This window comes from Biomphalaria glabrata, chromosome 4 (genome assembly GCF_947242115.1).
Source record: "Biomphalaria glabrata chromosome 4, xgBioGlab47.1, whole genome shotgun sequence".
NCBI classification, from domain to species: domain Eukaryota; kingdom Metazoa; phylum Mollusca; class Gastropoda; family Planorbidae; genus Biomphalaria; species Biomphalaria glabrata.
In genome coordinates, this window is record NC_074714.1 from 53,532,838 (window position 1) to 53,555,570 (window position 22,733).

The 22,733-nt window shown below is 37.1% G+C and overlaps 1 protein-coding gene across 2 annotated transcripts in view; it reads left to right on the forward strand.

The window, feature by feature from the left end:
* Nucleotides 1-22,733, forward strand: part of LOC106077793 (transient receptor potential cation channel subfamily M member 1-like) — a 60,616-nt gene that overhangs the window by 16,328 nt on the left and 21,555 nt on the right. For both annotated transcript variants that reach the window (XM_056026187.1, XM_056026186.1), the window contains exons 5-17: nucleotides 92-185; nucleotides 3,895-4,016; nucleotides 6,078-6,186; nucleotides 7,605-7,885; nucleotides 10,598-10,608; nucleotides 11,305-11,378; nucleotides 12,935-13,038; nucleotides 13,881-14,012; nucleotides 15,403-15,478; nucleotides 16,133-16,162; nucleotides 16,731-16,810; nucleotides 19,398-19,498; nucleotides 21,197-21,446. In XM_056026187.1, the coding sequence (XP_055882162.1) occupies nucleotides 92-185; nucleotides 3,895-4,016; nucleotides 6,078-6,186; nucleotides 7,605-7,885; nucleotides 10,598-10,608; nucleotides 11,305-11,378; nucleotides 12,935-13,038; nucleotides 13,881-14,012; nucleotides 15,403-15,478; nucleotides 16,133-16,162; nucleotides 16,731-16,810; nucleotides 19,398-19,498; nucleotides 21,197-21,446 (1,464 nt within the window). The remainder of the gene's footprint in view (nucleotides 1-91; nucleotides 186-3,894; nucleotides 4,017-6,077; nucleotides 6,187-7,604; nucleotides 7,886-10,597; nucleotides 10,609-11,304; nucleotides 11,379-12,934; nucleotides 13,039-13,880; nucleotides 14,013-15,402; nucleotides 15,479-16,132; nucleotides 16,163-16,730; nucleotides 16,811-19,397; nucleotides 19,499-21,196; nucleotides 21,447-22,733) is intronic.

Below are 22,733 nucleotides of genomic sequence, written 5' to 3' on the forward strand. Positions count from 1 at the left end.
CGAGCATTTGCCCGAATGCCCATATAGCCAGTCCACCACTGATTCCAAGAATTAATAACTTTATTATTCGATTATTTTTTTCTATCATCAGCTACTTGTACAGTTACAATTGCTGCCAAAAGACATTAGCAAAAAGAAAGCCAGGAAGTTCGTCTGCAGCTTGATCAAGGCCATTGACTATGAAGGTCAGAGGGTTATGATTAATTAGTGTATATCCCTGTACATAACGTCATATTCTTGAAGAGTTTAGTTCATGAATATTTTTAGTTCTCATATGTAAAAAAAAAAATGTTCAGGGTCGTAGCGGATCAAGAACTTTTGAGTTGAGGGGTGTTGTTTTTTTTCAAACCTCAGTAATCCCTAACCCTTTATGTTTAAACACACACACACAAACACTTGCTTATTTATTTATTTATAAACAGAGAACAACGAACAACAACAAAGGGGTCTCTCCTAATAATGAAGTATGCCTATAACTATTAGTTTTGTGGATAATTTCAAAATGAGTTCTAGTTTTAAAGTTATCTATACAATAAATCAGGACTTTGGAACAAAGACACAAATATTTGCGTTCAGAACTTATCTCATTTGTTTCACTTTTACCTAAATGTTTCTCATGAGTTCCTCATTTTCTAAAACAAAGTCTTTCTTTATATAATTACTAGACATATGTTACCCGCGACCCGCGGGTCTTTATTTGCGCATTACTTTCGATATAGTCACTGAGAGTGTTTTGTAAACAATTAAACGAAATAATAATGTAATAAGCATAGACATAAATAAATATAGACTGGAAGTAGGAAGTTATTTTTATTTGGGGGAAGTCAAATATGTTTTATGTACTATATCTATGTGAAAAAAAAATGGCGGCGATTGAGCTATAAATTCTAGGACTAACATTTCAGCCAATATATACCTTTGATCTTTAGTTTTGAAAAGTACAAAACTGCCATATTCCCAATATTTTGTCTTTGTTTCATAATCATAGACATAGGCAAATATATATAGGTTTGTGATGTGGATCTACAAACTTATCTTTTCCCAAATATTTCCGATAATAATTTGTTCTTTATCGTCCAGTCTATATATATATATGTCTATGGTAATAAGTAAAGCGAATGTGTCAATGTAAAAATAGCTAATAGGCTTAAATCCATTTTTTTTTTTAAATTAAAACATTTGCGTTTGAATAATCTAGTGGATAGGATTTAGATGTATGTTAAACGTAGCTAATGATCCTTTCACGTTATTTCTCTTTCGCTACGAAAATAAAATTAGGTTTGCGAAAATGGTTTACCCGAAGTCTATACATTCTTATCTATTAAAAACGAAAAGAGCGATAGCTTTGTTCAATAAATGGGATTATAAAGTGAACAATTAAACGAAATAATTTTTAGTACGCGATTCATGAATGAATATAGATCTAGGCCTATCTCAACTCGGCTTCGCAGCTTTCGTAAACGAATGTAGCTTTAGAAAACCAAATTTGAATGTTTATTTGATCAAAATATGAAATGAATGGACTTTAATTAATATGTTTATGTGTTAAAGTATAAAACTATCTGTGCGAAGAGAAGTTTTATCATCTTAGAGTTGGATTAGAGTTTTAGATCTAGGGATGGGATTATAAAGTAAACAATTAAACGAAATAATTTTTAGTACGCGATTCATGAATGAATATAGATCTAGGCCTATCTCAACTCGGCTTCGCAGCTTTCGTAAACGAATGTAGCTTTAGAAAACCAAATTTGAATGTTTATTTGATCAAAATATGAAATGAATGGACTTTAATTAATATGTTTATGTGTTAAAGTATAAAACTATCTGTGCGAAGAGAAGTTTTATCATCTTAGAGTTGGATTAGAGTTTTAGATCTAGGGATGGGATTATAAAGTAAACAATTAAACGAAATAATTTTTAGTACGCGGTATTGTCTAATGAAAGAATGTTCGTCAGGAAATCTGTAGTCACAGATATAAGGAACTAATTAATGTAAAAAATGCTTTTGAAACACAAAATTGAAGGTTAATTTTATTATATAATGAAATCAATGGATCTTCTTTTGTATTTTCATGTGTCAAAGTAAAAAACTATCTGCGCAAAGTGTATTTCTTAAAATTAGATCGAGGTCTAAATCCTTTCTATCTTTTCTCATGTCAACATTGTAGACATGGCCTAGATTCATAAAATACTATAGCTGTAATAGAGTCGGACAACTTTATTTTTTTTTTAGGGTCTTACGTTTGTTTTAGGGCTACAATACATTCACTAAGGTCTAAGTTGGTACCCAAGAAACATTCCTGCCAAGTTTTATCAAGATTGGTCAAGCGGTTTTGATGTCTATAAGTAACATACATACATACACCTCACATTCTACTTTATAGTATAGATGACGAATTACACTGAAACTATCGACATATTGACTAGCATGTTTTTAGAGTCATGTTTTTTTAAATCATGTTTTTTTTTTAAATCATGTTGTTTTTTTTAAATCATGTTTTTTTTTTAAATCATGTTTTTTTTTTTAAATTAATGTTTTTGAAGTCATGTTTTTATTATCATGTTTTTAAAGTCATGTTTTGAAAGTCATGTTTTAAAGTCATGTTTTAAAGTCATGTTTTTAAAGTCATGGTTTTAAATCATGCTTTAAAGTCATGCTTTAAAGTCATGTTTTTAAAGTCATGTTTTTAAATCATGTTTTTAAAGTCATGTTTTTAAAGTCATGTTTTTAAAGTCTTGTTTTTTAAAGTCACGTTTTTAAAGTCATGTTTTTAAAGTCATGTTTTTAAAGTCACGTTTTTAAAGTCATGTTTTTAAAGTCATGTTTTTAAAGTCATGTTGTCGATGAGAATGGGCGCCAGCTAGATTGAAAATGATTGATCACGTACAGGTTCTTCTCTTCACTTTATACTTACACGTAATGAATGCCTTTGGCATTAGAGAGAGGGGGGGGGGGGTGAGCAACTTGAAATAAGAATGTAACTAACATATAGCTTAATTAAACAAATTATGTAATTTTCTCTATTAAAATACCCCCCCCCCACACCTTTTTTATTTCCAGGCTTGAATATATAAGAAAATAACGAAATCAAATTTACATGTCATCTATTTCATTCTTCACAAATATGGCGTGCTTTTAGATTTAGTAATGGTAGTGTAACTGAGTTGGGTTGTTTTTTTTTGCTTGGGTATGACGTAAATGTGTTGACTAGAGCCGAGACCATCCGTTATAGAAGGCCTGAATACTGGTCTGCAGCGTCACAACCTGTGGGCAGTTTATATCAATAGCTCGTCGCCACGTCACAGGTCTGTAAGACTTGGAAAGAAGCTATTGATCTATTGGATTTTAGAATTCGGGATTTTTGAGACGCCCAACACTAATGGCTACGTGATATTAGTTGGGGAAATTAAAGGCTGTCGGTGGTTATTCTGGCCACATGATATCCTCGTTAACTGTCGTAAATACAGCTATCATTCATCAAGTTAGATAAGTGTCACAGCCTCGTTTGAGACTCCCTGTGAAATGTAGTGATTTGATGGACTTTGAATGACGCCATGGTGAAGTGGGTTATAGTTTATTTATGTTATGATTAGTCAGTTGGTGTTTAGCCCTTTGGAGACTTCGTATAATGGGCAGTGACTTGACTGCGGCCTTTTCAGGATTAAACTTCATTCTAGAATATAACAGTCTAGACTTAGTCCTTGAACCTTGTTACATGTGTTTGCCTTATTTCTTAGTAGTTCAAACGTACCTAATACAGTGGTAGGAAAAACCCATACATCCTCAGAGTTATTTGTCGAGGTCTGAATGCCATCAACAATTACAAGGTCAAGGCCTATCACAATAAAATTTCAGAACTACATTTTTACAAATTGCATTTCTTTAAAACTCAGGCTGTCTTCTGATTGAACTTAACAACCATGTCGCTAAACTTATCGGAAGTGACGTCTTCTTGAAAAAGAAAAAAGTCATTGGGATAATAAAGGAAAAGGACTTTGACAAATTCACAAAAAAGGTAATTTAGCTCAGGTAACAGGGCAGGGGAAAAGGTCAAATTCGAACATTTTTGACGAAGCATTATCGGAATTATAAATTTTATTTTTCAAAGTAGCCAAAAAGTCCCCAAAAAGTCCCCAAAAAGTCCCCAAAAAGTCCCCAGAAAGTCCCCGAAAGGTACCCTATGTTTTCGATCATTTCAAAACGTTTGTCATATGTGACTTCTTTGCATTACATAATTAGGTTGCGGTCACGTGAATTTTTATGCAAATATTAATAACTAAAGCAATTACACCAGGGTATTGTCATCTTTTCTCAATTTTTCGCTTTAAAATTATCTCTTTTAAATACAGGCTAAGGAATTAGGCCAATGTTTACAATATTTTGGTATGTGGGAAGCGTGGTCGAGAGGCCAAGTGCGCTTGGCTACCCAGAAAAGGGGGCTCGAGGTTCGACGCCCGGCTCGGGCAGAGTTGTGTTTACTGAGTGCCTAAAGGCAGCACGGAAACAAACTCCTAGATACCCCCTCCAACTGGTCCACAAATGAGATTGGACCAAAAGCGCTGTAAGCATGAAAGTAACGCTATATAAAAGCTATAATAATAATATTACAATGAGGTGAAATGAATTAATAACGCATTGGAATGATGATATTAATGAATCTACATTGCCGTCTCACATTCACAGCATAAACATACTCAAGTACTCTAGACCAGTGATACCCAACTTCCTTCAGCCCAAGGGCCAAATAAATTCCCCACACTTTAGTCGCGGGCCACACCATTGCGAAAAAAAAAAGAAATGCAATAGAGCAGACGACATTTTGATTAGAAACAAGTTGTAACCAACATTATTTCCATAGCAACTAGATGGATGTCCCTAGGTGTTTTACCGAAACCAACGTCTGAATGACATTCTGCAAGTCTAATACTCCATTAAAGAAAGATATACTTGTACAAAAAGTGATAATCTGTCCATTTTCATTTTAATTGTGTACACTCAAAGCCAAATTTGTGTTTGTTCAGCATTCCCATTTAATTAACACTCAAATGTTGAACATCAAGTTATCCCTTACGTTGCTACCATTTATTGTATTGTGGACAGTAGTTCTGGTTGACCGATAGACCCGCATTGCGAGCGTATGTAGCCCGTGGGCTGTATTTTGGCTGCTACTGCCCAAGAGCCGTACGACGAACATTTGTGTAACAAAACGGGCGTTCACTTTATCTCTACAACACTTATTCGGGCTGGCCAACTGCTAATTTGTATCACAGAATGCATCGACAACCAGGCATAACAATACCACATAATTAACATATATTGCTAAAGAAGATTATTAATTGGGTGAAAACCAAACTCTGAAGTCAGCCCAAAGCAGCACCAAGACCATAAAGTTGTCCCAGAATTACAACAATAAGGAAATCGGCAGGGTTGACCAGGGCCGGATTTCGGTACGTGGAGGCCCCTGGGCAGGATTTTTGTGAAGGAGTTTACAATTTTTCTAAAGCTTTAATAAACACACACTCCTGAATTAATAGTAGAAGAATGATATATTTTAGAAGTAAAAAAAATAGAAATCTTGTAAATTTAATCTCATTTTCCTTTCACAAAAATATGTATTATGCATATTTTAGTTAAATATATTTTGAGTTTATGGACAGTAAGGCCCTCTCATAAATCCGGAGCTGTATTTACTTTTTCCAAGCATTTCGGATATATTTTGATCTCTTTTGTGGAAGCTCCTTTCTTATGGAGTCCCTCGGGTTGTAGCCACGCATTCCAACCATTAAATGGGGCCCTGAAGTAGCACAAGAAGAATATGTAGCCATGACTATAACAGCTGTGCGAAAGAAATGGGCGAAGTCGAAATGTGCAGACCCGTTAGAAAGTTACCAAGGGAAGTAATTTATCAGTAAAACAGTTCTTCCTATTTTAATACAGTTCCACCAAAAATAAAACAATATTCTTAATTATAAATAATGTATGTAAGTAAATTTATTATGCATGACAACCAGACTTAGCAGTTTTTATCCTCTGGTTCTTTTATTTTGATTTTGATTTTGTTTGTTTCATCTAACAGGGCGAGAAGAGAGAGAGAAGTCAGCAGAACTCTGCGTTTTTAAACTTTAGTTCACTTATTGTTATCGGTAGTGGAAGTAGGTTTCAGTTTGAACAAGAGGACAGAAACAGTACGTCCACAGGTTCTATAGTCTCACTACTATTCAGAAGAAAATAATTTTTTCTTGTTTTTTTTTTTTTTAAAGAGAAAGGGGTTTTGAAATTATCACATATAAACGTAACAAATCTTTACATGCGTCTCACAATTTTAGAAACATTGAGATTATAAGTATTTCGAGGATCGGTTCTAGGTCCAGGGCCTTTCATTGTGTACTTCTTGATTACATATTAATTCAGTGCTGTTACGTCTATATAATAATAATAATAACAACAACTGACCTCACAGACACCTTCGAGGCCCTTAACATTGCCTGTCAGAGGGCGGTACTGCTGCAGACCTGTCACATCACCAGAAAACTCCTCAGTGGAAACTGATAAAAGGGACTACGATGAATTTTGTTTCCCTTTGGCGAAACTCGACCCTGGCAGCGCCAGAGAATGACTACTCGTTCATTTCTAACATAATAATAACAACTGACCTCACAGACGCCTTCGAGGCCCTTAACATTGCCTGTCAGAGGGCGGTACTGCTGCAGACCTGTCACATCACCAGAAAACTCCTCAGTGGAAACTGATAAAAGGGACTACGATGAATTTTGTTTCCCTTTAGCGGAACTTGCCCCTGGCAGCGCCAGAGAATGACTACTCGTTCATTCACATCATAATGATAATAATAATAATACTAACACAATAACAATACTAAGGGAGTCAACCCTGAGGAAAATCAGAAGCAGACGACCCTAAGGCAGTGGTGTTATGTAGCCCAAAAATATTTCATTGCTCTTCCATGAATCACAATAAATTTGAAACAAAGGAATTTCCTCTTTGTCTAGTTTTAGACTATTAACTTTCGACTATTAACTTCCTGATAACATTACTAAAGTTGCAGTGGCGTAGCTATGGATTAGGGGAGCCAGGGGGGGCTTGACCTCTTTAGGGGCTCCTGCATTTTGACATTTGACATCATGACACCAGACAATGTCGTAATATTTAATGTAAAAACATTTTCATGGGGCCCAGGGGGGGGGGGAGTTTCTAATTAAAATGCACGGCTAAATTGACACATGAAATGCGTAGGACGTAATTATCAGCTTTTATTTAAAGTAACGTCTGCAATATATAAGATAAGAAGATAAATTACTTTGTACTGCTTGGGAAAGCAATTAGAAATTTAATTTACAGTGCTAATAAGCTTAAAAAAAATGTATCATACACTTCTTAAAATACATAGCTTAATCGGCATTTTTTTGTATTACGAACACCGAAAACACCAAAATTTCGATGTGTGAATAGACCTTCCCCAAAGTGCAAATCTACAAGAAAATACACTTTTTAGAAGTTTTTCCGACTTCATAATATGCCACAAATTTTTTTTTTCTTACACAGAAAGAATTTTAAGAATGTCAAATATGTTGTTTTATTTCCCTAGAAATATACAAGTGTGACATACAAGTCCTTGAACATCAAAACTTCGACCATCACTGCGACGGCACCGGTGTCTGCGCTGATCATCAAGAGGAAGACGGTGGCGTCGATGGCGTTCGTGATGGTAATACTACGACTACCTTTGGTGAGGACGATGACTTCAACGACGAGGACTCTGATGATGAGGATGATGATAAAGGTGACGATGAAAGTCAAATCTCTCACTCTACGCCCAATGGCAATGACGAGCCATCTGATGAAGATAATGCCAAGCTAATTATCCAGGTATCGGAAAATACGATTACCCAAAAAAATATGGAACATTGTATGATAGTAAAAGAAAAATAAATTGTAGGCTATGTAATAATTGTAATAACTAAAATGTTATTTAACCTTGGTTAGGCCATTAATAGAATATGCATCCTCCGTTTGGGGCCCCTCAACTCAAGAAAACATTAAGAAACCGGAACAGACACAAAATAGAGTAGTGAGATTCATAACAAACGAATATTCACATTTGACTAGAGTAACACCTTTAGTAAAATCACTAAATTTAGAAAGCCTTCAGGACAGTTCTCAAAATTAAAGTAGCAATTATATATAAAACACTGAACCATAATCTTCAAATACAAAAGCAAAATTTAATAAAATACTCTGAAAGACACAAAGATAAAGGCACATTTCTTGTCCCATATGCTAGGACAAATTTGTACAAATACTCCTTCTTCCCTAGTGCTATTAGAGCATGGAATGGGTTGCCTGAGCTAGCCAGGAAAACTAGTGACTTATCAGAATTTAAGTCATTGGTTAATATGCATGACTGAATACATGACGCGTAGGACGTAATCATCTTCTTTCACAGAGCATGCCCGTATTATATAAGATAAGATAAGAAGATATAAATTGTAGTTTGTGGTTGTATACATGGTATCAGTGCGTCTGCATGTGTATCTTACTTCGTCTTATAAAATGACAGTAAATAAGTTAACTTTGTAGTCACGTAGTAGTTAGTCAGCGAACCGTATCTTCGTAACCATCAGTTCATTCAGGTATCCCGTGGTGTGAAGAAGTTCGCCAAACTAACACTACAACAGTATCGGCAGCACTTTCCACACACGCACTTCTTTTTTATCGACTGAGATTAGGTTGTATATTAAAACCCTTATATTTTTTTTATCTACGTGAGCGTACTACACACTGTCTTTGAAACCCTTGTTATATATTTATTTATTTACTTTTAATAATTGGCATTTTTTTGGTGTGGAAAGACATGCTCTAATTAGGTTCCCATTTCTGTAATTCATTTATTTTCTTTTTGTAAAATTTCAGTGTTCTGTGATGTTTTTATTGCTCTATATATTATGCAATTATACGCACAGACATGTAGTCTAGTCTCTGTTCGCGAGATAATGCAATTAGATAGATCCTTTATGAGTGGGAAGCGTGGTCGAGAGGCTAAGTGCGCTTGAACCTGGCTTGTCTTGGCTACCAAGAAGTATGATCGAGGTTCGACACCCGACTCGGGCAGAGTTGCGTTTACTGAGCGCCTAAAGGCAGCACGGAAAACCAATTCCTAGATACCCCCCCCCCCCACACACACACTGGTCCACAACTGAGATTGGACCAAAAGCGCTCTGAGCATGCTATAAGCATGAAAGTAGCATAAAAGCTATAATAATAATGCCAATTAGAAACAGCAGTTGGCCCAAGACTGTTCCTTGAGGTGCGACTGAGTGTTCTGGCATTGGTGCTGAGTTAGAGCTATTTGATACTATTCTTTGTTCTCTACAGCTGATTGAGAATGGCAAGATATATAATTAGGATGTTTAATTAAGTCAATTTTAGGATAATTTTGTGCTACGTTGCCATCTACTTTTACTTGGTAGTTTCTTGTAGTGTCCATTTAATAGAAATAGTAATAATTTAACCTTAACTCAAATAAAATGTAGGCTCAACATAACATTAACATTACAAACATAAACACGAGAGCTAATAGGACTATCTTATCTAAACAAGTTTTGAACAGGTAGGTCTTAATGTTCTTCTTGAATGAAGTGTAGCATGTTGTCTGTCTGAGATCAATGGAGAGTGAGTTCCAAGCCTGTGATCCGTGCACTGAAAAAGCCCGCAGACCGTAGCTTTTGAGGAAGAAACGTGGCACCACTAGAAACGTTGAGTCCATTGAGCGCAGTGCTTTCTGAGGGACATATGAGTGATCAGTTCGCTAAGGTACAAGGGCATTTCTTTATTATAGATACACTGATGACAAAATACGGTCACATTGTAGCCGACTCTCCCTTTCACAGGAAGCCAACGGAGCGTGCGCAAGAGAGTAGGCCTACTTGTTTTTCTTAGGACTATTCGTGCGGCGATGTTCTGAATTCGTTGCAGCTTGGCTATTTTGTCATCGGGTATACCTGCTAGCACGGTGTTGCAGTAGTCAAAGCGGCAGAGTGTGAATGCCACAGCTAGCGTTTTTGTTGACTCCTTTGTCGGATCTGGCCTAATCTGCGCAGCTGCATATAAAGTCACAGATTTAATACATGGCGTAAAGATTACTATTGTTATTCTTAAAGATAAAATTGTTTTTTATTTACTCTAGCTGTGTTTACTGAGTTTTTTTTGTGTTTTTTTTTATTTCAATCTATTTTTAGATTAGTGTGAATGTGGAAGGCGCGTGGATGAGTGGTAAAGCACTTGGCTTCTGAGCTAAAAGTTCCGGGGTTCGAATCCTGGTGAATACTGGGAAATTTAATTTCAATATCTTTAGGTGGGGACAAGTAAGAACCGGATGGTCCTTATCCTGACCACATGATGCCCTCGTTAACTGAAGGTTATAAAAACATATGACATGTACATCGATCTGACCTGTAGAAGGCATGGTCTGAGATGGGAACTTTTACTGAGTGTGCTTACTGCATGTGTGTATTGTAGTGTGCAAATGTGTGTGTTTTAATTAATCTAATGTCTCTAAATGTGCGTCACTGCTATTTTCAGCAAAAAGGCGGGTGAGTACACTCTAATTAGTATCTCATTTAATATCTTTAGACCTATTTAGGATGCGCTGTTGTTGAGTGGTAAAGAGCTGGCTTTCGAACCGGATGGTCTCTGGTTCGAATCCTGTAGATGGGTAGCTGATATTAGTTGGGGAAAAGTGAAGGCCAGTTGTTCGTTGTGCTGGCCGATTGACACCATAGTTAGCCGTGGGCCACAGAAGCAGACGAGCTTTACATCATTGGCCCTATAGTCTGTCAGGGGAACTTTTAGACCTATATCATTTATAAGTTTAAAAACTTGCTAAGAAATTTCCTTAATTTTTAAATACTTATCATAAGTGTATATTGAAATATTAATGTGTAGTTGTTATAGATAATATTGTTCCTATTTAGTCTGCAGCATTAGACTGTTTGCCGATCCGTGGTTGTTTGGTCAGTATTACTCAACACATAATAACAGGTTTTTGAATGTAACACATAGTAACTTTTATAAAGCAATCGGCATCAACTTTTGAGGTACGAAATAAAATTACCGTTAAATAAAATTGAAGATGAAAGTAGATAATAGATACTCCCCCCCCAAAAAAAAAAAAAAAAAAAAAAAGCTGATATTCAGCATATTTTCCTTAACATCTTGCTGGGTACTATTAATTTGTAACAAGCTTATCCTGCATGTTTTAGAGTTATGTTTCTTGTTTCTTAATTTAGCCTCAGTTCTCAACAACATTTGACATTAAAAAATGCCTGCAAAGTGGACATTTTAAGAGAACAAATATATAAAGGTAAGAACTTTATTATTTGCAATTCATCGAAGTCTAAGGTAGAACTTTATGGCCTCCTTCAGTTGCAAGCTACTATGGATCATCTCATAGGAGTGGACATTAACTATTGTTTGAACAATGTCGCTCAGTCACTCTTGCTCTTTACGCAGCTGATGCGTCCGAGATGAACGGCAAGTGCTGATACAGTTTGGGATCAGCGGAGTAGCAGTTATCACCCAGGGTGTAGCACTGTGTGTGCCGGCTCATGATTTTCCATCAAGGTTGACTCCCAAAGTCTTTCCCGTGTTTAGGTATAGCCGCAAGGCGGAAGATATTTAGAGTGTTCTCTCTCCAAGGCTGAAGAACTCCTTCTGCCTGAAGCTAACTAGTTAAGGCTCCAGTTACTCGCCTTTACCCCTTCTCCTGTCATAGATACAGTTACGTGGGGCCCAATATCAAACCCACTCGTGAATGACAGAACTTGGACTGGTTGTCAGGAGCTATTTGAGTTGCATGTCATTGGAAGCCTTTAGTAGAGTTTTTTTTTGTCCATTACCACTTCCGGTATTAATAACTTTACGAAACCAAAGGCAGATTGCATAAAAAAGAACATACATGGGAAATTTTATATTTGGTAAGTAGGCTATGTATGACGGAGCGGAGCTCAAGAAATGGATAAGTTTGTTGAAAAGATTTGTTGTTGAATTCTGGAATTTGGTACTTTTACTCATTTCTAGAATCATAAAGATTGACGTAAGAAAAATAATTGCCAGTTGTTGTTTTTCTTGGTAGAAAGTGGGTGCATTATCAAAATTGACTACATCTTTTTAACGCTCATAAAATAAACTCCAGCGGGGATATGGATAGTCCACATCCCGTCTTGCCTTGTGTTTCAATACGGTTCAGTAATCTTTGTTCTTAGAAGGGGGATAAGAATTAATTTATAAATTTTAAAAGTGGTCATCGTTTCCTTTCCTCAAAGTTTTTCTATCTTTCTAATGTAAGCGAACATCGAAATATATCCCAAACTAGACCGGAATAAATCGTTTCTCAATGTCAAAGACGGCAATGGTCTGTAATTAAATATATAAGTTAATTATTTATTAAGACTTAAGAAATAAAATGTTTTCATTTGGTTCACATTTAAATGTTAGCTTCCTCATTAATATACATACCTCTACCTTTACCTATCCCTTAGTCTGTTGAACCGTTAGGGCACTACGCAAGATTTGTCGACCGTCTTTCTCCATTCCTCCCTTTTTTTTGCCTTGTTTAGAACCTCTCTCAATGGCAGGCCCGTCCATTCTTTAATGTTGTCCTCCCATCGCTTTTTCTGTCTGCCTCTTCTTCTTTTTTACCTGGCACTGTTCTCTGATGGGAAGGTCTTTGCGAGCCCCGTAGATCTTGTAATGTGGCCAAAGGTTTTAAGCTTTCGTCTTTTTACAATAGTTAGCAGGTCATCATGGGCTCCGATCGCTACAGTAACCTTGTCTCTGATTTCTTGGTTTGTGATTTCAAGAAAGCTTTTATTGATATTAATATACATACTATGGTTTAATTCACTCATTTATTTTTAGCAACAGCGAAGCATTATAATTTATGCCCAAAGAAGATTGATACTTTTTACATAACACTGGCTCTTAACAAAGTAGATAAACGACTCACCACAGGAGCAGACAGTGTAAGACTATTTATCATTAACATTTTTCAATCTCATTTATTGTAGGCATGATGGCTGAGTGGTAAAGCGCGTGGCTTCCGGACCGGTAGTCCCGGGTTCGAACTCTGGTGAAAACTGGTATTTTCAATTTCGGGATCCTTGGGCACTTCTGAGTCCACCCAGCCCTAATGGGTACCTGACACTTGTTGGGGAAAGGTTGGTCGTTGTGTTGGCAACATGACAACCTCGTTAACTTTTGGCCATACAAAGAGATGACCTTTACATCATCTGCCCCATAGATCACAAGGTCTGAAAGGGGAACTTTACTCTCTTTTAAAATATCATTTATTACATTTCATCTACTTTTTGTAATGTTTCAATTATCAGCTTCATAAAAATAATTAATTTACAATAAAAATTAATTCATTGTTTCCGGGCAGGGGCGTGTTCCAATGAAATTCCTGATATGGCTGCACATTTTTTTTAAATAATATTTAGAAAGTCCCAATGAGACGCGGTATCTGAGTGGTAAAGCAGTTGGCTTCCGAACCTAGGGGATCACGGGTTCGAACCCTGGGGAATAATGTGATTTTTTAATTTCAGGGATCTTTAGCGCACCTTTTATTTTCCCAGCTCTAATTGGTACCTTACTTTAGTTGGGGTAAAATAAAGGCCACATGAAAACCCTCGTTAACCGTGGACCACAGAAAATTGAGACCTTTTCATCATCTGCCCTATAGATCGCAAGGTCTGAAAGGGAGAACTTTTACATTAGGAGCTCAGAAAGTCATCTTCTCTTTTAGTTTAAATCAAACTCTTTTGAAAAAACGTTAGATTACTCAATACTATTCCTTCTTATCTAGAAATTGCAATGGAGTGAAAAAAATCTCAGAGATGTATTGCAAGTCATTGTGACGGACTTCAAGGCAAAGTTCCTGGAACAACTTCTTGATGGATATTATTCCCCTTCAAAAGTCATGAAAACACTAAAGAAGGTGGGTATCAACCATTGCGCTATTGCAACACCCTGGGAGGGAAGGTGGCCTAGTGGTAAAATGTTTAGCTTTTAAGCCGAGGAGTCTCGAATTTGAGTCCCGCTAAATTCTGGGAGTTTAATTTTTTTTAAATTTTTAAACGCCCTTGAGTCCAACATACTCTAATGGGTATGGCTGCTTGGTCGTGCGGTTTGCGCGCTGGACTGTCGTTTGGATTTATCGATGGTCCCGGGTTCAAACTCTGCCCGCTCCCATCCCCCGTCGTCCTGCGGGAGGTTTGGATAAGGAAGTAAACTATCTTCAACTCTGAAGGAACATCCGAAAAATGTAAAACATTTAACAAACATGGGTACCTGATATTAGTTAGGGAAAAGTAAAGGCTGTTGGTCGTTGTGCTGGCCACATGACACCCTCGTTAACCGTGGGCCACAGAATCAGTTGAATTTTACATTATCTGATCTATAAATCACAAGGTCTAAAAAGGAGGACTTTTTTATGGCAGGGCCGAAGTAACAGCCGTACAGAGAGTAACGCTGCTAATGACCTCGCTCTACTAGGAGGATCTCACCTTCCCTTATTTTTCTAAACTGTTGGGGCACTAGACATGATCTTTCGACCGTCTTTCTCCATTCCTTTTTCTCTGATTACACTCACTTTCAATGACAGGTCCATCGATTATTTTCTGTTGTCTTTCCATTGCTTTCTGTCTGTATTCTTCTGCCAGCAAGGGAGGAACTTTCTTTTTTCTTTTTTTCAAATATTATAATATCAACTCACTTTGTCTGTCAGTCCGTCCGTCTGTCTGTCTCGTACAAAAACTTTAACACGTTATGTCTCTTACTTCCCATTTTTAGATCAAGTTAAAATTTGACAAAAACTTTCGAACGACTAGGAGATATATTGTTGTTGCATTGCTACCTGTGATAGAGGTGTGGTCGCTATTTGGTATTACACTTGGGTGGTCTCGGGTTCAAATCCAGTAGATTTTGAACTTGGGGATTATTTAGGCAAAATGATAGGTCATTGTTCTGGACACATGACACCCTAATTAGCCGTCGGTTATAGAAACAGAAGGGCTTTAAATCATCTGTCCCACTAAATCGTAGAGTGAAAAGAGTAGATTTACCTGCATTACTGCATCGTGAGTCAGTGAGTCGTATCAGAAACATACATGATATCTTAAGTATACTATAAATATAGCACGTTCCGCTTGACCAGACACTGGAACTTATTTAAAGTACAAACTTTTTAATATTCATCATAATGATCCAACAATCTCTACAAAGGCGATTGTTCTTTTTATTTTCCTCCCCCCCCTCACTTATTTCATCTCCCAATTATCTTATTATTATTAATAATAGTTTAGTAAAATTTTTTTTTTATTTTGCAGATTACTAGGAAACTTAAAGAAGTCTCTGATCACAGAAAGAAGGCTCCGCGTAATTTTCTAGCGACTTTAGGAAAAGGTAATGTATTAAAACAATATGCATAAGTAGGTAGATAGAATAAGATTGATAGATAAGATAGATAGGTAGATAGATAGATAAGATAGATAGATAGATAAGATAAGATAAGATAGTTAGAAAATAAGATAGATAGATAGATAGTTAGAAAATAAGATAGAATAAGATAGATAGATAGATAGATAGATAGATAGATAGATAGATAGATAGATAGATAGATAGATAGATAGATAGATAGATAGATAGATAGATAAGATAGATAGGTAGATAGATAAGATAGATAGGTAGATAGATAAGATAGATAAGATAGATTAGATAGATAGATAGATAGATAGATAGATAGATAGATAGATAGATAGATAGATAGATAGATAGATAGATAGATAGATAAATAAGATAGATAGATAAGATAAGATAAGATAGATAGATATATAGATAAGATAGATAGGTAGATAGATAGATAGATAGATAGATAGATAGATAGATAGATAGATAGATAGATAGATAGATAGATAGATAGATAGATAAGATAAGATAGATAGATAGATAGTTAGATAGATAAGATAGATAGATAGATAGATAGATAGATAGATAGATAGATAGATAGATAGATAGATAGATAGATAGATAAAATAATATCGTTCTTTTCTTTATTAGCTGACATTAAATTCACGAATGAAAAATCAGGTAAGTAATACAATCTGTTTTACATGTCTTTCTGTCTGTTAATTAGTTAGTAAACGTTATTTCTCCCACACCCAATCTCGGATCAATCTGATATTTTGCACAATTATTACCTTTACCTGCCAACACAAGAGTCAATAATGAACAAAAACGATACCAATTAGTTAATTAACTGTTCGTAATGAGTTTTTTTGTTTGGTATCTCGAACTATGGAAAGAAATTGTACTTGACTGATAAGGTGGTATAAGTTGAGTTAGTCCCCTTTAGTGTTTGTTAAAAGACCATTATGTAAACAACTATAAAACCTTTGTATTCACAAGCACCTCCCTGGCACAGTGGTTACTGTACTGGCTTGAGAAGGCCTTAGCACTCGAGCTCGAATTCAGGTCGATCACTTTTTTTTTTTTATAAACACTTTTAAAAAAGCGATCACCCAGATACCCCCCTTTTCTCTCTCTTTTATTGTTGTTGTTTTAATTCTATTATAAATTTAATTACATTAATGATCCAAAATGATTGATGCAATAACACTTTGTATAAGCTTTCTTTTTTTTTTTCATCCCATTGCAGACTGTTTTGTAAGACTATTCATGAACGCTATAGAGAAGGAGAAATTTAAGGCATCTTTGTACTACTGGACACAACTCAGCGTAAATCAATAAAAAATTTCTTAAAAATATTTTCCTTGTGGCCCCTAAAAATGAAAAACTGGCGAAAATTTTTGTGCGATCTTTCTGTCCGTCCGTTTGTCGGTATTTTTGGATCTTAAAAATCCAGAAAATGGATTTTAAATCTGACCTCATAGTTCGTAGCTTGCAAAATTTAGGTGAAACAAATACTTTAAGGGGAGGTAACCATAAAAAATCTTATTTTTGTTATTTCTAAAGCTAGGCCTTTGAAAATTGTTATGGTAACATATAATGATATTCTAAAATAAATAATGCTAAAAAAAAAGTTTTTTTGAATGGTGGTTGCCGTGGTAACGGCGGCCATATTGTTTATTCCATACAAATAAAAAGTCAGAATTTTGTAAAAACTATTGATCAGAATGTATGCATATCTATCTAGTTCAACCTTTTCCCCAGCTGTTAGTGTTGACCACAAAGAGCATCTTGTCGCGTTTACATACATCAGTACACCGCACAAGTGGACGACCAGCGGCTCTCCTGCCTTCTGTTAGATCACCATACAGTATGTCTTGTGGTAGTCAGACAAGGCGTTTGCTGCTGATAACAGGTCTTTGTAGCACTTCCTTATTGGATATTTTATCTTGCCGCCTAATTTTAAAGATCCGCCTTAGGCATCGGAGGTTAAAGACATTCAGCTTTTTTTCCAATGCTTCATTTCCGTATAGAAAAATGCTGATCAAACACTACTAAGATGAGATAACAGTGTATAAAACTTCTTGAGTTCAATTCTTTTTAACTATTACTCGGAACAATAAATATATATTCAAAGCATGGGCGTAGCCGGGGGGGGGGTGTTGGGGTTCAACCTCCCCCCCCTTAAAATGAAATCCCCCCCAAACCCCACCACCCGAAAAAAAAAATCCTGGCTACGCCCATGATACAAAGTATTCAGATACAGCAGTGTTTCCGAAACTGCATTACTCGTAACCCTAGTGTTCCGAGAGGTCTGATTATGTGTTCCACGAGCTACTGATATAATTAACAAGTAGGCCACCACGTGAATTAACCTCTCTAAAAAATAAGTAAAGTGTTCCGCTAAATACTCAGAATGTGTGAAGTGTTCCGTTAAGGAAACAGTTTAGGAAACCTTGGCATACAGCATACTATAACATTAGTACTGATCAAATTAACTAATCAATTTTGTACCTTAATTAGTAACCCTTAGTCTCGAATTCCTAACTCTGATTTTAACTGCAGCTGACTAGAACAAATTCACTACGTTCTTTATACTCTCGTCCCCCAAAATCTCTATATCCTTCCTTTGGCGCCCACGCTATCGTAGCCTTCACCTTTCTTTTTCCCGCCTTTTTGTGACCTCACGCGCATGGACCTGCACTCATCTGATCATGCAATGTCACATGCTTGCAACTAGCCTTGACCTTGTGTCCCGCGCACACGTTTAAGCGTGAGTTTTATAGATCATCCATTACACTTCAGTTTGGCAAAGCTCAAGCTGAACCATCTCTGGTCATTGAATACTTCTGACTGTTAGCAATGTAGCAATATTAGCAATCTTAGCTGAGAGGCTACAGAATGATTTAAAGACCGCATCACAAACCAAGAGATTAGAGACAGGGTCAGTGCAGCGAGTCCAGCCCATGATGACCTGCTATCGTGAAAAAAACAACAACTCTATCTAAATATCTATGGTCATAAATAAAAATAATAATTACAGTTTCTATATGGGACTAATTTCATGCTTATAGCATACTCAGAGGACTATGGTCCAATCCCATTTGTGGACCAGTTGGTGGGTGGAAGGGGGTATCTTGGAGAAGGTTTTCCGTGCTGCCTCTAGGCGCTCATTTAACACAACTCTGCCCGAGTCGAGTGTCGAACCTCGAGCCCTCTTCGTAGGTAGTCAAACCATGCGAAGTTCAAGCGTACTTAGCCTCTCGACCATATTACAAGGTTTTCGGGGCTCGCAAAGACCTTCCTTCAGGGAACAGTACCAGGAAAAAGAAGAAGAAGCAGATAGAGGAATCCATGGGAAGACAACATAAAAGAATGGACGGGCCTGCCATTGAAAGAGGTTCTATCAAAGTCAAAAAAAGACAGAGAGAAACGTAGAAAACGGTCGACATATCTTGCATGGTGCCCCAACGGTGCAACAGACTAGCGGATAGGTGAAGTTGATAGTAGCAGACCAATGCTATATAAATTACTATACTTTCCTATTAATATATTGTTTTTATTTTTTTGGGGCATATTTTTTTTCTAATTTTCAGATGATTTATATTTGAGACAAGGGTTAGGATTATTTATTACATGATGTCAGAGGGCAGGAATTAAACTTGGAGCCACCGTGACGACATTTCGGAGCGCAGATAATTTTACCTGGCACCCTCACATTAACTCTTTATCTCCGTAATTATTTACCACATTCTGGTGGAATCAACGCTAGTATCGTCAGTTAGGAGAGAAAGTTTTACTAATTTAGTATGCAAACATTTAACGAGGTGTATTTAATGTATTTAGTGTTTTATTAGCATCATTTCTTTCTGTTTTTTTTATATATATAATTCTGACTGCTTTCTGTTTCCGGAAGTATCTGACAGGCACGGCCCTTCTTGCTCAGTATGCTTTGAGACAAAAAATGGTCAATAAAAATTTCAAAGATAAGAAGTCGAAATATCAGAAGTATTTAAAGTAAGTTCTTGGAAAATGTTTTGGGTGTTTAAAATATTCATTAATTGCTCTTGTAATTAATTCTCTTCTTTACTTCTAAGCGGTGGTTGAGTGGTTAAGCGCTCGGCTTCCGATCCTAAGGTTCTGGGTTCGAATCTCGGCGAAGTCAGGTATTTTGAATTTCGGGATTTTTAGGGCGTCCCCGAGTCCACCCAAGTGTAATGGGTACCTGAATTTAGTTGGGGGAAGGTAAAGGCGGTCGGTCGTTGTGCTGGACACATGACACCCTGTTCGTTAATCGTTGGCCATAGAAATAGATGGCCTTAACATCATCTGCGCCATAGATAGCAAGGTCTGAAAGGGGAACTTTACTTAACAACTTTTTACTTTAATTTTATTACTACGCCCTCTCACACACTCTTTCACTCTTTATTTCCCTCCCTCACTCCTTCTTTCTTGCTATTTCTCTTTCCTTCCCTAAATTTCTTTTTCTCTCGCTCTCTTCCAGCACCCTCTAAATCTTTAGCTAAATCTTCTTTTGACTGTCCTCTCCCCTGTTCTTTTGCTTATTTGCTAATTCTTTTCACTCACTACGCACAATTTCTCTCTTCACTTAAACTCGGGATTAACAGTTCAGTGATACATATATATATATATATATATATTGTTATAACCCTAGTGGCGGACTGAAAGGGTTAATATGTGTGCGGCCTACTGACACACATGATTCAGGCCAATCACACCGGTCAAGGGCTGTTGAACAAGGGACATTACTGCTAATGCACGCAATATGACCAATGTTATGGTCATGTGACCAAAAAGCCTTTACAGACGAGCGACAGTGTGTTGGACAGAAAAGCAGAAGGACTGTGATGTACCTTTGAGTCCTCGAGAATGTAGCTGTACGAGCTAGAGAGACTTGTAATGTTAAGTTACGCAGTTCTGTTAAGTACGAGAAAGCATTTGAAGTTAGTTGTAGCCTATTGTGTTTATTGGCTTATGATGTATTTGTAAATAAAACCGCCACATTGTTTATTGAAGCTCTTGTTGTCAAGATGATGTTTTAAATGCGCTGTTGTGTTTAGCAGTGTTTACAGAAGGCCTGGTAGAGAAGATCGTAACATATATAGCATCGTGTGTATGTGTATGAGGGGTGATTGGGTGGTGAACCGCCAGGCTTCAGAACTATCTAGGGCAGCGGTTCTCAACCTTTTATGCTCGGAAACCCATTTTTACAATCCCCAGCTCTGCCGCGACCCCCCCCCCACCCACAGCAATAGATGAATAGACAACAACAATCCATATTTTCGATGGTCTTAGGCGACCCCTGCCAAATCGTCAATCGACCCCCAAGTTGAGAACCCCTGATCTAGGGTTTAATCTCTGGTGACGATTAGTTCCCCTTTCAAACGTATTGAAATATAATGCAAATGATGTAAATGTCATCTGTTTCTGTGGCCAGAGTTAACGAGGGTGTCTTGTTCCCAGCACAACGACCTAATGCCTTTTCACCTACTATTGACAGGCACCCATTCAAGCTGGGTGGACTCAGAGGCGCATTCAGGATCCAAAAAGTTTAAAAAATCCCAGTCTTCATCAGGATTCAAAACCGGGACCACGTATCGGAAGCTAAGCGCTTTACCACTTAGCCATTTTTTGTTTTTCCACTGTAAATAAAACATCTCTAATATAAAAAAGTTGCTACTCTTTTTTTGGCAGCATTTATCATGATGCTGCAACTGAGGTTTTACAATCCTGCTATAAAAAGAATGTGCACTTGACTTTCTGCCTTATTGTGAAAGCGATTCCAGATTGGAGTGAATCCTGCATAACGATCGCTCTGAAGACTGAAAACAAAGAGTTTCTACAACAGCAGGCTTGTGCTGGTGTCAACAGTGTCAGCTGGTCCAACTATCTTGGGAGAGACTTGGATTTATCACAGGGATCTAAGCATAACCAAAGAGGTCTAGTACGTAGCTCTTGTATACGTAATATCAATGGCGTAGCTAGGATTTCGCCATTATTTGTGGGCCCGGAGGGGGGCTTGATCTCATTAAGGCCCCTGCGGTTGTATATTTGACATCATGACATGAGATAAAGGGGTAATTTTCAAATTTGTACAAATGCTCCTTTCTTCCCTAGCGCTATTAGAGCATGGAATGGGTTGCCTGAGCCAGCCAGGAAAATCAGTGACTTGGCGGAGTTTAAGTCATTTGTTAACATGCATGACTAGATGCATGACGTTTAGGACGTGATCATCTTTTTTTTTTTAAGTAACGTCTGTATTTTATAAGATAAGATAAGATAAGATAAGAAGATTGGTAATATTTAATGTAAAAAAATTCTATCACTCGTTTGGGAGGGGGGTTTTTGCTTACGTGGGGGCCCGGGGGGATTTTAAAATTCTCCTTCCCATCCCTCCATCATAGCTACGCCACTGTATAATATATTAGTATTGTTTAAGTAGTATAATAATAAGAAGGCGTGTCTTAAAGTCTGAATATTAAGAAGGAATGCAGTATTTCACGTGGCTACGCAGTCCAAGAGTGACCTACATATTTTGCCACAACTCACACAGACATAGCCATTGTCTCCCGGATGTCGACCTAGATTATCTTTTCTGCCCTCGGGAAAAGATTTCCTTCTGGTTTCAATAGTGCAAGCTGGTAACTAAACTGGGCTTTTAATGTGGGGAGGGGGGAGGAGCTTTGTATTGTGAATATTATACATGGGTTTTCAAGGTTGCATGGGGGGTGTCAAAGAAGATAAGCTCCCATTGTCTATAAAATACTCCTAATGGCATGCGTCTCAAATAGCCTCTGACAGCTTAGTCCAGCTCCTAGCCAGCTCCTGTGTGGCTTAAATACTAACTATGTAAGTATTACACAAGTACGTCTATTATATAAGTATTGTGTTAGAAATAGATACTTGCTACGTATTGTGTAAGTATTTTGGGCATTAGGTTTAATATAAGTATTCTCTTACCATTGTGTAAGTACAATGTAAGTACTACTCAAGTATACAAGAGTGTAATAATGTGTTTATACTTTTGACTAGGGGCGCAGTGGTCGAATGGTTAAGCTTTTGGCTTCCAAACCTGAGGTCCTGGGTTCGTATCCCGTTGAATTAGGATTTTGAATTTCGGAATTTTTAGGGCGCCCCTGAGTCCACCCAACTCTAATGGGTACCTGACTTTAGTTGGGGAAAGTAAAGGCGGTTGGTCGTTGTGCTGGCCACATAACATCCTGCTCGTTAA